At 37.8% G+C, this 17,197-nt stretch overlaps 1 protein-coding gene across 1 annotated transcript; it reads right to left on the reverse strand.

The window, feature by feature from the left end:
* Window positions 1-294: 294 nt before the first annotated feature.
* LOC106957026 (potassium channel, subfamily K, member 12) lies at window positions 295-3,389 on the reverse strand (the record flags this gene model as incomplete). The annotated part of the gene is made up of 1 exon (XM_015048196.1): window positions 295-3,389. A coding segment is annotated over one exon (893 nt), but the record flags the coding sequence as incomplete, so codon positions are not given.
* Between the last annotated feature and the right edge of the window lie 13,808 nt (window positions 3,390-17,197).

The raw sequence follows: 17,197 nt of genomic DNA on the forward strand, positions 1-17,197 counted from the left end.
GACTGTAAAAGCTGCAACAGCACCACTCAGTCAGCTGGATCTACTGGAAGATTTGAAGTCGAATGCAGATTTTGTCATGTGTGAATACTTCTTTTAGAAAGTTTTCTTCCTTCAGACTCTCTGTTGGTCATCGGTTCTTATTTCAATCACAAGGTAGAAAGACTCTGCTGCCTGGAGATGCTCCGCTGTCTCCCTTTTATCTGCTCCAGCCTCACTGGTTTTGAATACTTTGTGATTTTTCAAACAGCTGAGTCTTTTCTAAAAGTACTTAAGATATTTCGTCACTTTTTTTTAATGTGACTTTTGTTTTAGCTGACAACCTCTGAAGTGATCCGTCACCTCAAATAAATGAAGGTGAGTATTTTTCTAATTTGTACAATGCCTTGCAAAAATATTCACATCCCTTAAAACTGTTTTCAAATTAAAAGCACAAACATTATTGATCTCTACGCAGATACGCAGACACAAAGCAGTGCATTAGTGAAAGTGTAGGAAAAATGACATTGTTCTATGTTTCTTCTGACTCATGAAGAATACTGGACTTTGACTAGGTCACTCTAAGACATGCATATGATTTGATCTAAACAATCTTATTGTATGTTTAAATTTGTCCTTCTGCAAAGTGAAGCAGTCTCGCTTGTTTTGCTGCCTTTCACAAGTTCACTTCCAGGTTTGCCCTGGTTTTACCTCCACCATGATCTGTTGAACCTGCTTAAGGAAAAACATCTTCACAGCATGACACTGCCACCACCATGTATCACCATGGGACACCATGTTTACGGTGATAAGTCTCCCATTTTGCTTAAAGGCCAAAAAGCTAAATCTTAGTCTCATTTCACCACAGCACTGTCTTCGAGTGCCACAACATCCCTGCTACAATAACACAAAATACAATGAATGATTAGTGACTGTAGCTTTCGCAAAACTTTCTGACATACCAAGGATGTATTTCAGCCTTTTGATTCAGGTGTTTTGGAGCAGGAATGTATCCAAAAGTTGCAGAACAGCGGCTCTTGAGGAGTGGAGTTGCAGAGGTTTGTTTTAGATGTTTGCTCTCTTGCTTCTGGCAAACTGCAAACAGGATTTATTTCAGATTTTCTTCCAGAAAGTTTTCTTTTGCTACTCAAACATAAAAGACTAGATTTCTGAAGGGCACTGCTGATAGTTTGTCTTGTGAACAGATTCTCCTCAAGAGTTACCTCGGATGTCTCTGATTAATGCTCTCTTCGATTAATACTAATTCCAACTTTCAGATGATGGGTTAGAACAGAGCTTCCTATGATTTATAATCTATCGCTGCTTTAAACTTCTTCATAACTTTATTCCTGACCTGGTCAAATAAAGGGAACTGAACAGTTTTCATTTGAAAAGGCTTCTTTGTGCTTTGCAGGTGTGCACTGCTGTGGTCAATCACATAAAATCCCGACAAAATACATTGAAGTTTGTGGTCGTAATATAATAAACTTTTCGTGCGGTAAGAGTACGTTTACAAGGCACTGAATCTGCAACTTTTTGAAATCAGAAACAAATTTATGACCAAGCTTTTGCACTTGAATGTATCTCCTCAACGTCTTCAACCTATGTTCGGTATGTTTTCTCATTTATTCTGTTTTGCAAAGATATTGCAATCAATAACTATTTAAACACTAAAACTTGTTATCATCCTCACTGTTAAGCCTAACACATATGGCAGAGAGAAAGAAAGATTTGGATGGTGCCTTCTTTTACCCGACAAGTCAATGTCCACGGCCACTCAAGCATGTGCTTATAGCTGATAAGAAAGCCAGTCCCTCTCTAACATGAAATAGATTTTCATTCATCATGTTTCTTCCATCTTCAGAGAGAGGAAATAACCCTTTGTATCCAGTTGGTGTAGCACTGGAAAGGCATCCTGTGCTACAACCCTGTTTTAATCAGCTACATCACGGCCATGCGGTGAAAGTCTACTTTTCACTGTTGGCCCCCGGAAAAGAAATCAATCATCACCAAAAGGATGTGGTAGGGGAGAAAAATATGGAAGGTTGAGAAATGGTGCAAAAATGCATGAGAAGTGTAATGCATAGATCAGTATGTGCTATATCATTCAGTGGTTATACTTGTTTTCGTCAGCATCCAATATGTACATTCAAATGACCTGGCAACACCCCAAGACAGTAAAAACTGTGCAGTTTGCTTCACTTGGCTTCTGTTCAGCTCAATGATTCAGCCATAAAAAGTCTGACGAGCTGAACGATTGCACCAAGGGATTCCAGCCAAGCTCTTTAGTGATTTGTTTTATTTCAGGGCTTTAGGTCTAGAATAGGGTCGCCATGCTTTAAGATCAACTCTGTGATTCTCTCTTCATGCCGCCATCCTCACCGCAGGTTTGTAATCCCAGTCAGGAGTAAAGACGATATATCTCATGCATAACAAGTTATCCTTTCATTAGCATGTCAACGTTCTGCAGTGTGGCTTGAGAGGAGCGTGAATGCTTTGTTTTCCGCCTCTCTGTGCGTTCTACCTTGAGTTACTCGTCTCAGCCAGTCTGTTGTTCATGATGCCGAGCGCCCCGACCCCCCCAGAGAAGCCGTTATGGCGGGAGCTGCCGCAGACCGTCCTGGGGTATCCATTGGCAGACTCAGACAGCTGCTTCTGCATGATCGCCAGCGACACCTTGTTCGATGCCGCCAGGTCCTTCATGGAGATCATTTCCCCTGATAGTCTCCGTCCCTCAGTGTCACTATCGCAAGGCCCGTCTGATTCTGGCTGATGGTTGAAGCGACCCTTGCGACCCCTGGAGCCCGGGCGGATGGCATTTCGCCTCCCCAGGAAGGCGTTGGCCTTATTGCAACGTTGGCAAAACAAACAGCTCATTTTCTCCAGCATCCAGTTGAGCACCTGCTTGATGACGATGGAAATGACGTTGAAGAGCGAGTAGATGCAGCAGACACCCATTAACATGAAGAAGAAGTTGGCCACCCTGTAGAGGCTTTGGTATTCGTAAGCGGCATCCTGGCTGCTGACGAAGTCTCCGAAGCCAATGGTGCTGAAGGTGACGAAGCAGAAGTAGAGCGAATCTAAGTAGGCCCAGCCCTCCACTGGGCTGTACATGGCCGACGCGCAGCAGGAGATGGTAATGGCCGACAGTCCCAGAATCAGCATCACGTGGTAGACGGAGGGCTTCCATCCCGGCAGAGAGTAGGCCGAGAAGTCATGCCGGATCCCTGGCGGAAGGAGACCGCTGTTCCTGATTCTCCTTTCCCTCACGGCCTTCATCACTACAGCCAGCAGAGTGATGATGCGCTCCAGGAAGAGGTTAAAGAAGAGGATAGTGGCAGCACAGCCTAGAAGTCCATAAAAAATAAGGAACACCTTCCCTGCAATTGTCACAGGCGTCGTCATCCCAAACCCTGCAGAGACATAAAGATATCACAGTTAGTTTCCAAGCTGAGACAGAACACTACTTTTCTTTAGGTTTGGGAACAGTTGAAATCAAAAAGCATGTCCAGATATGAAGACATGTACAAGATATGTAGACAAGAATAAATAAAATCATAAAAAACACAAGTTCCTGTTTTGACACTGACCTTCTTATTTTGGAAATACAAATTAAAATATATATGCACATCAGTTTCAGACATGTTCTTTTTGAGACATCGATTTCATCAAGTTCTCCTGTCTTTCCCATTTTGCATAACGATTAGAAGCAAAAAGTCTAGAAGTCATGGGTTGCTTATTAAAAGCTCAAACACACTTTGATCAACTTGAAAATTAAGGAATAATTATAAACATTGCTTCATTTAAATGTATGTTACAGGAGTCATTTAGTTTTGTTTTTTTACAGTGTGTAATCATGCTACTGCAATAAAATATTAATTCATTTTTTTATTATTTGAATTTAATTTATTTCAACATTTTTTAAAGCATTTTTATCTGGAGTGCCAACAAGCATAGAAGGTGCCATCTCTTCCAAGACATTCATTAGGCTCCGCATGCTATATTTTAAGCTTTATCTCCTTTTTTTATAATTTATGTTTGTGATTGACCGTCAAAGCACATATCTCCCTTTAACTATTAGAATGGCCTGATTTGTGGTTCCTGTTCCAGGCTCAATGTCAGGACACGTTATGTACAAACACACAGATACGCAGGGATTTATGCTACGTTATGTCACATATCAACAAAGCAGCAGATGTTATTTTTGTCAACAAATAAAATCGTGCTCAAATATCAGCAAGTTCACTTTCGGGGCAAGGTTAATAGATTTTTCCATCAACCGTTTCAGTCTCCTCAGAGCATTAGGCCAGATCGTTTTCCTCCTTTTTTCCTCCAACCATCCTTGTCAGGTAATAAATGGCATCAATAGCATGACAATACTTCTTTTATGATGGCCAAAATGGCTTTTTTGACCTTATCTCTGGCCGTGAAAACCACTCCGGAGCGTGTCTTCTGTTGACATGCCAGCTCATTTAGATCAATTTTGATTGATACAGATTGCTTTATAGACAAGAAGGAACACAGCTCGCTCATGTGTACAAAAACCAAACAAAGGACGACTTTTGTACGTTACAGATGTTGACATGCCTGCTTTTATGACGGTGACAAAGTTCACCAGCAGACATCGAGGAAACTCTCCAGGCTGCAGAAGGGCGAGGGGTTCTGATCACCCAAATTGAGCCCTTCAGCGAAATCCTACTTCAGTGTTTTGTAGTTAATTAATTAGCAGCCCAAGACTCTTTAACCTGCCCGAATCAGTGGGAAAACAGATTACCTCTTCTCAGAGCTTGCAGAGACAGCCTTCCGCACCGTCTCTCATTACCAAGTAAATTACCTAAGAGAGGAAAAGGCACCAGGCATTGATTTGGCGTAGCATTTCAGAGCCATTACTCCAGACCACTGTGTCAAGACACATTAGGGGATAACATCCAATAATAGAAAGCAAAGCCCCAACTAAGCAAACACAAGCTTATTTGTTTACAAAGACGTCTTTATTTGCACAATAAAGCTCTTAAATAAAGGCCACAACTGAAGCCAGCGGGAGGGAAACGGAGGCGCTGACCTCAGCGAACGAGTTGAGATGAGTTATTTCATCCAGTGGAACTTGATAAGGCAGAAAATTATATGTGTGCTAATCCGATTCAGTCGGAGCCCCGGGAGAATATTTATTCATTAACATTAAATAAAGTATTCTCAACTCAACATGGAAAATGACGCTGTGCCTCAGTGGCTGCACACATAATTACACACCAGAGCTTCAAGAAGGCGGAGAGTTATTTAGATGGTGTAATTTATAACCATTAATTATGATTCGACAGTTTTTTAGCAATGGTCTGTGCTAAAGGTTTCTGCGATCTGAGAATTTGAAGGAGGGAGATTAATAGATGATAGAGGAACACAATTTGATGTTGTGTCTTTAAATGACAGACACATTTCATCAACACTTTTAAAACAAACACAACTGCTTTTCTGGAGGTCAATTAAAAATGTCCTTGTAGACCAATAGGTCTAGTCAAAACAACTTCTTATTCCTGCAGGTGGAGGCCTGGATATTCAAATATGTGAGGCACAGGACTTTGCAAGGCTGCAATATCCAATTTTTTAATTCTTGGCAGCAAAAAGGATACATTTGTTTATTTCTATCTGGCTCATGAAATAAAATCAGTGAACCTTGTATCTATTTATAATCAATCTTAATGATAAAATGTTTTTCTTATTCAGTAAATATCACTAACTCAGTTATTTATAACCAAAGTGGAGATTTCAGAAAAGTCTGTATTAGTGATATGTACATGTGGGAAAACAGAGATTTAGAGTCTGGGAAAAATAATGTGCCAATATAACATGATAATTGCTTTGATATGATTCCCAATCAACATCGTCTTGCGTTTTTGTAACTTTATATTCGCTTGTTAAAAGTAGTTCTACCTCCATATCTGTCCACACTAATTAACCTTCTGGCGCTTGTTTGAATTCTTAACAGGAAGTCGTGGTTGTTTTGAAGCATTCTGATTGGCTGACGTAGGTTTTCGCTTTGCGCTACGCTTCCCCCTATGGGATTGGCATGTTTAAAGCAAAACTCAGGTGCGTATTTGTGCAGATTCATGTGGACGACAACTTTTCTGAAACTGATTCCGTGTATGATATACATTTTTTTAAAATGATGAGGCGTTGATATTCACTTTTATAAAGATCCGGCTACCTGTGTACAAAGCCTTGTACTAAATCTTGATTTCAACTCTTTTCTTTTTCTTTTCTTTTTTTTTTACTTTCAAAAGTTGCAGAGAAACTGGCAAAAAGTTTATAATATTCTCTACTTTTTTAATATTAGACTGAACATTAATTTCCTGGGAATAAAACATCTCACTTTCTAGAATACAATAAGCATTATTAATCTGCATGCATTATTGATTTTTGTTTTGTTAGGCTTTATTATTTCTGTCGATTTTCTCTGATTTTTCTTCGATTTTCTTTAATGGATGCAAGTTGGTTTTTAAGTCCTGATTCTATTAGTGATTAGCTCTCAGTGGTTCTTGTCATATTAATCAATTTAAGTGGTACATTATGTTTCATAATCTTCAATTAAAGTGCTATTGTTTTTTTTTTTTACTGATTTTAACTCAATTAAAATTGAATACTGCTTTTTTCATGAAGTAGGCGTTACTTCCAGTGAAGATAAAATTAAAATCTTCAGATATATATTTTGTTAGTTTATCAGACTGATTGATTTATGAACAATAAAATATTTTAAAGTAGCTTAACGTCACTACAACAATGGAGCTGTGTGTTTTTAACGTCAACAACATACAATAAACCCCTAAAGTATATTTTGTTCAATAGTTTCTGCAGATCCTAAACATTAAAAGTCTTTGGATGACAGCCTTACATTTTTCACAAATCCCTCGGGTTTCAAAAGACGTCTTAATTCAAAGCCTCAGGTTATCATAACGGGTCGATACTGGACTGTAGTGGATTAAGCATTTGGGATGGATTTTACTGCCAGTGGTCAAGTGTAAATCACCTGCGCTCTACAGTTATCACATAACACAATCTAAAATAAACAGCTCTCATTTCAGTGGCAAACTTAAGTGGTACATTATGTACCATATTAAAGCAGAGGACATGAACACCTTGGTAAAATTAGAACCGGTGGTGCTAATAGTGATATTAAACGCTCTGCATTTCATTTGATGCACACTGTCGACCACTCAACTCTAAATAGCAATCAATTAGCAAATTTCATACATATGAGCCACTGTGAGAGGAGGAGTGCTCCTCGAACTCTGCAGCATGCTATTGGAGTTCTGGTCAGAGGTTTGTATACACTCATCATTGGTGTGAAAGTCAAATTATTGTGGCTTTTAATGATGCATTTTATCCATTTTTGTCCAGTTTAGAATAGTGATACAACATATAAATTCAACACTCTTTAAAAGTAAGAATTGGATACCCAGTTACTTTCTCTAAATCTTTAAATTTGACTAATTGGATTAGTGTCAGACTTTGGAAAGTTGCAGAGAAACCACATGCTTTCTCAAAAAGTTTCTGCCAGATTTCTGGTTATTTGAACTGACTTAATAAATTGGTAACTTTGAATTGGTTGGTTGTTGTCATGGACACTTCTTTAAAGACAGACAACAGATTGTAAACTTAACATCACCCTGCTTTTGTTGTGGTCTGTATTTTCTCCCATAGGGACCTGCTGTTGACAGTGGCGCCCCAAAAGAAGAGTCCGGGGGGCCATGGCCCCTTCTTCAAAAATGCTGGTCAAGTCCCAGTCTTCAATGAAGACTTGAATGTAAAACCCAATAAATAAGTAAATACAAAATAATTAGACAAATAAATAAATTCACGGTCTCCCTCAGAAAACTTGCTAAGCCTGGTGGTTTTGCACTAGGGCAGTCATTCATCCAGCAGCCTGCCGCATTTTTGAGTTAAAAAATGTTTACAGTTGACAGAAAATTTGAAAATTATAATTTTCAAATTTCAATAACAATAACATGTAATTTGATAATTATGTGTTATTGAAAGATTGGAAAATTAACACCTGAACATCAAATATAAAATCTTAAAAAATGCAAACGTTTTAAAAAGACTGAAATAAATTAAACAATGCTTAGCCTGGAGGGGGCACCAGTAAAGCCTGGTGGCCCGCCAGACTTATAATACACTGGGGGAAACCCTGAATAGCCACCCTTATGCACATTTTCTGACTCCAATCTGAGTTTGAAAATTCAGAACAACCATTCAGGTCATAGAGGACTGATCTAGTGACATTAAATGTGAACATTTTGATCTTCGATAAATCATAGAAAATGCAGCAAAAAGTCAAATTTGAGCTCTAATTTAGTTTTTGTATTAGTCTATGAAATTGAATGATGTGTTATCATTCTACCCTGAAAAATTATGTCTGAATTATGACACTAAAAGATACAACAAAGCCTTAAATGGAAAGCTAACATGAATGAGTGACAGTGAAATGGCCTGTCTGTCACTTACCGTCCTTGGGAGTCAAATATTTTTGTGTAAAAGTCGATAAAATGTTCAGCTCAATGCCAGATGGCACACAGAAACACAGAGGATATAATTTTCCATTAAGCATCTGGCTGTGACCATAGAAGTGTGACTGATTGTAAGTCATTTTCACAAATGAAAGTCCTACAAATGAAGGTACAAACATTGAGTGTTTTCATTATTGTGAAAATCTGACTCAAAAACTCAAACTAGCAACATGTTACTCTGTTTGTTTTCAAGCTTGTCCAAGAAATAGAAATAAAAGCCTATTTTTTCTGCTGAAGATGAGAATCCATAAAACTGCTGTAATCAACACTTTTTAAAGCAACGCTGCATGAAAAGGCTGTTTGAACTGTCAACAACAATCAACATCCACTGCTTAGTGTTGAAGGTTATTTCAGCTCTTTTTCACTTAAAAATGCAGCCGAGCAAGAAACACTTATGAAGTGTAATCTTTGACCTACATAATTTTGGCTGCTTTTTCGTGTCACTGTTCTTTCTTAATTATTAAATGGAAGAACACCACCTCAAACATTTGGCAAAATAATCACAAAATCAGTGCTGTGACTCCAAATCATGACATTTTAATCATTTCAACCTGTTAATTTCACCGAATATCATAATAAAAACGTAACATATTTTAGGCTCTTATAAAAATTTGATTTTTAGAGCCTGTTTCAAATTTATTTTCAATCGATGTAACCAAGAGCCAACATTAAGTTATGGTTTTAAGTGTTATATTCCTGTTAGGAGCGGCATTAATAAGTACTCTCATCCAATAATTTTAATAAAAAAAACATTGAGGCATAAACTGGCAGATAAAAACAAAGCAGTTTTCGTCTAACCAGAGCTTCTTGTTTGTTAGTATTTATACTGAAGAATCTGTATTTTAGTCAACAGTTTACACAAGAACATATTGATATTGATACTAATATTTTATATTACCATTTGCAAAGCATGCTCAACAAATGTTTTAGTACTTATAAATGTTACGGGCAACAAATGCACTTTTTTTTTTTAAATTAGACTCCCAATGGTAAATGTGCTACAATACGGTAAGGAAAAATTCAATACAACAACCTGACTCAAGGCATAACTTGGGGAAATGCTTAGTTGACACACACACACACACACACACACACACACACACACACACACACACACACATACAAAAAAAACATATTTGTTTGAGAGAAACATGGCAAAAAAGCAGAACTACCAAGAGTTCAGAAAAACATAAAACAGAGAACAGGGCAAGAAAACCAAACAAAGCACAAACACCTGGATCTGATGAGAATGATAAAAGAAAAAACAAACTGCACTATTTCAGCTGCTTTTAAATCATATAGTCTGTTGGGTTCCCATAAAAACCCTGTAATACCACCAGCAGACGACAGCAATTTTAAATAACTACATTAAAATTCAAAAGCATGAGGATCTTTAGCACGACTAAAGTAGTTCTAGGCTAAAGACGATTTATTGTTTTTCTTGAGGTTGGATTTTCTGAGCGCTCCAGTGCAGGATATTGTTCAGATGAACATCCAAGTATTTTTAACTGTCTACTGTCTCAATTTTAATAACCTGGATATCCACTGCCACCAACTTTCTGAATTTCCCTGGTGATTATCTGAAAATGGTTCAGCTTCACAAGTTGTTCCTTTTTTTTTCTTTAATAACCTCCTGTATGAGTTCACCATCCACACTTGAAATAATTTTAGTACATCAGTCATTCCTAGGAAGGTTAATCACTGTGCAGTTTTTTTAGTATTCACGTATAATTGCTCTGAATGTGGTTCAAAGGCGTCGGAAATATTTTTATTACCCTTTCGTCTAAGATTTTGATTCTCATCTGCTCTTTAAATGCTTCAGATCAGGGAATGTTTAAATTTTTTAGATCTTTTAGGCTATTTTATTTTTCAAACAATTTTTTTCAAATTCTTCTCATTTTTACAGGTCTAATCTGCAAAAACTAAGCCCCCAAACAGTGGCTTGTTGTATTTAATTTATGATTAAGCTATGGGGAAATAACTTAATAAAGTATGGTCCTGGTTGGTTTGTAATAATCATTTGTAATCCCTTTTCAAGAGCTGCATATATTTGCTTTAGATCACACAAACATGAGCTGACATTTACAGAGGATAGATTTGTTTTTTGCCAAAGCAAAACTTCATATGGAGGAAAAATTTTACTCATTATCTGGGAAACTTTTCAAACTCTCAGCACCATTTGACAGTCAGCTGGGTTCAGACGTAAATGAAGGCAGGTTATAACCAGACTCCTGGTGTGTCTCACAACTCACAGAAAGATCATCCTGCAGCTCATGTTTTGTTTGATAAACGCCCGCTTGGCACCTTTTACAAATTAATGCTTCCTCAAAGAGGCATATTGATTCACTTTACTAGAATGTTATCCTCCCAAGGTTCTTGCTATAAATCTTTCCGTCGAATGTTAGAGCACCTTGCCTGTAGCAGAAACGAGTTCAGTTAAAAAACAAAACAAAAAAAAAAACAAAAAACAAAGGAGCTGAAAGGTCAGTTGGAAAAATAAGGATGAAAAAATTAAATAGGAAACTTTGAGGTATGGGACTCTTACATCCAGATTTTATCAGTTATCATCATAAAATAACCTTTTTCTCGCTATGAAGGAATACATTATCACAAAAAACTCAAATATTCTCAGCTGATTGTTTACATCCCTGTTGGCATTAGTTACACTTTTATTCATTTTTCTGCTGTCATTGCACATTTGTTTTTTCTGTACTGTGATATACTTTATTGTAAATAAAGTATTAATGCTCAACACACATACATATTACAAAAAACCCCACAGAATCTTACCAAGTATTTTGTCTACCTTGTGCAAATAAAACTTAAAAGTAACTTTTCAGTAAGATGTAGAAACTTGCTTTAAGTCAATATTGTGCAACATTGATCAAAAATAATTATTTCCGCAGACTGATTTTTATCACTAATAACAAGACATGTTTCCCATGTTATAAGTGAAAAAGTGGAACTAGTACTTTTTGTCAATTGACTAGAATTATTGATGTAAAACAAGCCACTATATTTTGATTAAAAAAGTTACTTGAAAGTTATTTTTGTCTTTTTTCCCCCCCACATAAAATATTTGCAACATAATAGACAAAAAATTGGTGAGAATTTTTTGCAGTGTACTTGTACATCCTTTGAATTGTGCTTTCTATGTCTGACAGCTGCACAATGATTTTCATGCTGTCTTAGTATTATTATTGTTAATCTTGTTATTAATATGCTGTGTGTCTTGATGCTGCTGCTGATATACCCGAATTTCCCCCACTGTGGGACAATAAAGGCTGTTTCTGTCCTGTTCTATAACCTCCAAAAACAAGCTCCCAATAAAACCAATTCTGTGCTATCATTCTGAAGAGGCTCAGATTGGCCTGAAACACGCGGCAGCAGAGACCGCCACGCCTGCCCGCCCCTCTGATGACAAGCAGGAACTGATTAGTCACGAGCGTGGCGCGGCAGGGGTCCGCAGAGAGGACAGAGGGCCGAGGAAGCAGCGTCACGGCCAGACCTGCGACACCATCACCGCACCATCTGCTGAGGAGCTGCCAAGTTTACTGACTGCAACAGAAATACACACAGGATGCTGCCAGGTTTACAAATAGCGCATCAAAAAATAGGTCAGTCTGTTTGGAGACCGTGTCATATCAGTGCATCTGTGAGCTGATGGTTAAGTTAAATACTGTAGTGTAACATGTCTAAAAGCCAGCACAGTCAGTGATGTTTCTGCGGGACCCTGCAGCAAATCAATGAGAATTTATCGCCCTGCGCGCGCACACACACACACACAACACGCGTTAACGGCATTTGTTACGCTTGTCAACGCAATTATAATGAGCATGCAGCGATAAGAAACATTGGACCGGCAGGATTATAAAGAAACGTGTGGGAACATCCATTAAAACGCGTCGATACAGATATAAATTACGCCTGTAGCGCTTTGTGTAGGTTTACATCCTGAAAGGACCAATCAGATCAAAACCTGAAATTCATTGTTTTTTTGTTTGTTTGTTTTTTTGCGATTTTATAACTACTGAATCCAATTTATCTTAAAGTGTATTTCAGTGGTTAAAGAAATGCAGAAAGAAAGCCTGGAGGACTGATGACTCTGCCGTTGTCCATATTGATTTTTGTTTCTGAGGGAAAACAAATAATAAAAAAAAAATCTGCTTCGTTTTTAGATCTGGACCAACATTTATTTCTCTGCGTTTTTTAGTTTTTCATCTTTTTGGTAGAAAATAAGGCCAAAAACAATCTGTGAAAAAGTATTCATAGCTGTTCATCTTTTCACAACCAAATTAAGCCTTTTATGCTATTCTTTTATGAGACAGACCAAAACAAAGCAGTGCATAATTGAAAATTTAAGGCACAAGTGACTACCAGTTGAAGCAATGATTGTGTCTCTTTATTTACACCTTCTCTCTCACAGATATAAACCGTCTGCTTTTCTGCTGAGTTTTAAACTTTTCTTGCTCAATCCCCTGTCTGTATTTGAATTAACGCTTAGCTACGCAAAGCTATGTAGTTTTATTCCCAGCTGGGCTTTTAAACCACTCTCATATGCGCATGATAAGCCTCCAAATTAAGCTAATACGTTTTACAGATGTGATTTGGCAGTACACACACACACACACACACACACACACACACACACACACACACACACACACACACACACACACACACATGTTTGTGTTGCTATCTTTGTGGGGACTTTCCATTGACTTCCATTCTTTCTACAGCCTAAACCTGACCTTTACCCTTTTCCTAACCCTAACCATCACATACCTAACCCTAACCCTAACCAAAACTCAATTCATACCTTAGCCCTAACTCTGACCCCTGACCTAAAAACAGGGTTTCCCCTTGTGGGGACCAGGCTCTGGTCCCTACGAGGAGCAATTGGTCCCCACAACGTAGTATATGTCAGGAAAATCGTCCCCACAAGGTATTACAAACAAACGCACACACACACACACCTTTCATATCTGTCTCAGATTTTTGCCAATTACATGAAAACATTCAAAGCGTTTGCCAAAAGGGAAATGAGTGCTTGAGGTTAAGCAACCATGTGAAAAGCGAAAGCACAAAGCCATGAAATTCTGGGCTGAGCAAAAACTTGATCCCCATCAGGGGCTGTAGTGTTACTGACAGCTGCAAAAATGATCTCGGATCAAACATAGAGAAAACACAGAAAGCTGTCATAGAGAAATGATAAAGGTATGCTCTGTTGCTCATAATTAGATCGAGTACCGACTTCTCCAGAAACTAAACGTGCCCATCTATGTGGCAGGATGAAGGTAGCAGAATGTTTTGTAGATGCCACAAAAACCAAACAACACATGATTCTGTATGTATTATCCCCCCCCCAGGAAGAATGTGAAAAATGATCTAATTTAAACAGATTATATGATCTGAGCATATGTGGATTATGTATCTGAGGATGGATGATACAGTGCTGGTTCTTTCTTTTGTAACTCAATCACAGTGATGAACCATCCTGTAAATTCAAGGACAAACTCAGACTTGGAGTGTGCCTTTTTAACTTTCTCCAGATTTAATCTGTTATCAGGTTGACTTGGTTGAAGCTCATTAAAAATGATGCGACTCGAGATTTAAAAGTCCTTTAAACTAATTTGCTTATACTCTAGCTAAATCTCTTTGGACCGTCAGCATTGATTTTTTTCCCCCCAAACATATCCAAGCTGTCACACAAGCAGAAAAAAATAGTAGATAAGGTGACATATTATGATTCATTGAACGGATTAGGATAAGTCTATGGGCTGTACAAAACATGTTCATTATGTTTTTTTGCACAAAATGATTTAGCGCCTCTTGTCATTTTAAATACAAATAAGCTGCTGCTGAACGTTTATACTGACACCTGAAAATGGCTGCAAACAGATGGACAATTATGCTTCTGTGCATTTTTGAAAAACAGAAGTGGAGCCTCCTGCACAACCAACAAGAACGCATCAAGTGGTTTCTGGTTGGTAAGTCAAACAAAACACTTGTCTTCACCAGCAGCCATTATACAGATCATACAAAGGTAAAACCAGTTGATCGAATGTACTGGAACTCAGCTTGGGTTGCTAGGTAACAGCTCAGTGCCTGTTGAACGTGGCTTAACATTCGGCAGATTGTTTCTAGACAACAAAACACATTCATTTATTGCTAAAAAGACGGCTTGGATTGTTCTTAGAAGCAGTTGATACTGAAATGAAAGTACAAAAATGTCCCAAATGTGAATTTTGCTCAAGAGGTCTCCTTTAATGCTAATAATTTAGATATTATTGCCAGCTGCTAAAAGGTTTCACTAGAAATGTTTTTTTTCTGCTTATTACAAACTTTTAAACTTTCATATCTTTAAATTATCCATAATAACCATTTCCCATAAAAAAAAAAAACGTTTCTGTCAAAAACGAACCTTTAACAGAACAGAGTTAATTCACAATCTGCCTCATCGTTGCAAAGAGGAGTTCAGTTGTAATACTAAACAGTTTGGGGAGAAAGAAGCATACAGAAACTGCTGTGTCCTCTAAAATGAAATTGGTCTCGCTTGAAGAGCTGGGTCTGTGAGATACTGAACGTAGGCGAACGCGTCTTAGCAAGAGTCAAGGCAGATTTATGACCTGCTGCAAAGGAGCGCAGAGGTGTGCACAGTGTCCTGTATGACGCGGATTTATTGAAGATTCTTCAACACTTTCTCTCCCTCATACACACACACACACACACACACACACACACACACACACACACACACACACACACACACACACACACACACAAATGGAGAGTTGAACTTACAGATCACTTCTGGAAACACTCAGAAAAGAGAAAACATTGGGACAATGGAGAGAGAGTCACTTTCTACGACGGAACTTTATTTCCACAATGCTAATCTTAATTGTCTCACTTAAAATAACTGGCCCATGACACTGCTGCATAAGCCCCTCCCTCTCTCTTTTTTTTTAATCTTTCATAAAAACATACACAAAACAAATACAGGGGGGAAAGTTATTAGCAACAACAAAATTTCCAGCTAAGCATTCTGTAAAACAAAACCAACGGTCTTCAAAGTCTTTAAGTCTTCATACAAGTTCTTAATCAAACTAGTGATTCAACATAATTACACATGTAAATGTATACACAAATGCATAGCTTCGCAAACCTACATAATGCATTAATGTATCAGAAGATACAAATTTAATTTGCTTAATATAAATAAGTTAGAAACAACAGAACATTTTATCTCATCTCGCTTTATTCATGTTTGCCAAGAATGTGTCATGATCTGTTAATCTTTGAGTTTGTGTGCACAGCGACCAGAAATGAACTTAAACTACTGTCTTCCTGGGATAGAAAGAAATAGAAAATACATATTTTGTGAAACTGTGGCTCAGCTCTGTGGACTTTGGTAAAGACTGATAGCAACAGGAGAGTCTAGAGTTTTGTTATGGGATCTCCACTGGGTGCTTTCATTTAAAACTGCTATAGGAGGAGGAGATGGAGCACCAGACAGGATTAGCTGAGATATTCTCTTTCTCAGCCTCAGCAACGTCTTCCTCGCACCCAGAAGTATTTCTTTTTAATTGAGCTTTTCATTTCATTTCACTGCTTAGCCACCGTTTCTCTCGATAAACATTGTTTCCTGTTTTAATTTGCTTGCTGCTCTCCTCACATGCTCTTTGTTTCAGTGTCACTCCAGGTTTCTGTTTGTGTTTGAAAACATCAGCAGATTTTTTTTTTTTTGAGAGCTTTTAGTTTATTTATTTTGAAGCCCTGCCTTTTATTTGTCCCTGTCTGCAGTGTAATTATCTCTGTGCAGGTTTATTAGAGCTATTTGAGTCATGCAGCTTGCTTCTACGCTGCAACTGGGGACTTTAATCAAACTTCATCACAAAACCAGCCTATTTTTAAAATCAAATCAAATGTTCCACGAATTTAACGGAAATGTAGCAGTCAGGTAATGATGCTGGTTTTATTATGGCTGGTGCTCTGTGTTGGAGTCATATTCATTTCATTTCTGTTCATTTAACAAATAAAGCACAACACACCCTGGGATATCACCAATGTTATTCTGGGTTTAGTTGTAAACAATGAATCTAACACTGCAAAATAAAAGTGTATTTTTTTGGCTCTAGTGGCCTTTATTTGATAATTAATTGGGGAATAAGAGAGGGGGGAAGACATGCAGCAAATGTCGGGAATTGAACTTGCGACAGCTGCGTCGAGGACTAAGGCCTCCATATGTGGGTTGTGCTTAAGCCCTGCACCACCACAGCACATCCAACAAAAGTGTATTTGTGTTGCTTTGATGGGCGACGGATAATAAGTTGAAATTGATCTCCCACATTAAATTTTGCTGTGGGTCCCATATGAACCAGCTCTGCAAAGAAGTCAAGAAAGACACAGAAATCTATTTTTGGAGCTTTATAGTTAATCTTAAAGTGAGCAACGTCAACAATCCTAGAAATTTGTTCTGCTCTAACATAAATGTAAATTGGAAAATCGTCATATATGTCGTATTTTTTTAATGACTGACATAGTCGCTTCAAAATGTCCATTACCCTCTTAACTAAAATGTGACTTACTCAGAGCTTTTTTTTTTTTCTTTTTTAATTTTGAATAAATAATTAAAAAACAAAAAGCCCAGTAACTGG

Source organism: Poecilia latipinna, unplaced genomic scaffold (assembly GCF_001443285.1).
Source record: "Poecilia latipinna isolate Pla-1442-1.1 unplaced genomic scaffold, P_latipinna-1.0 Scaffold866, whole genome shotgun sequence".
Classification (NCBI taxonomy): Eukaryota; Metazoa; Chordata; class Actinopteri; order Cyprinodontiformes; family Poeciliidae; genus Poecilia; species Poecilia latipinna.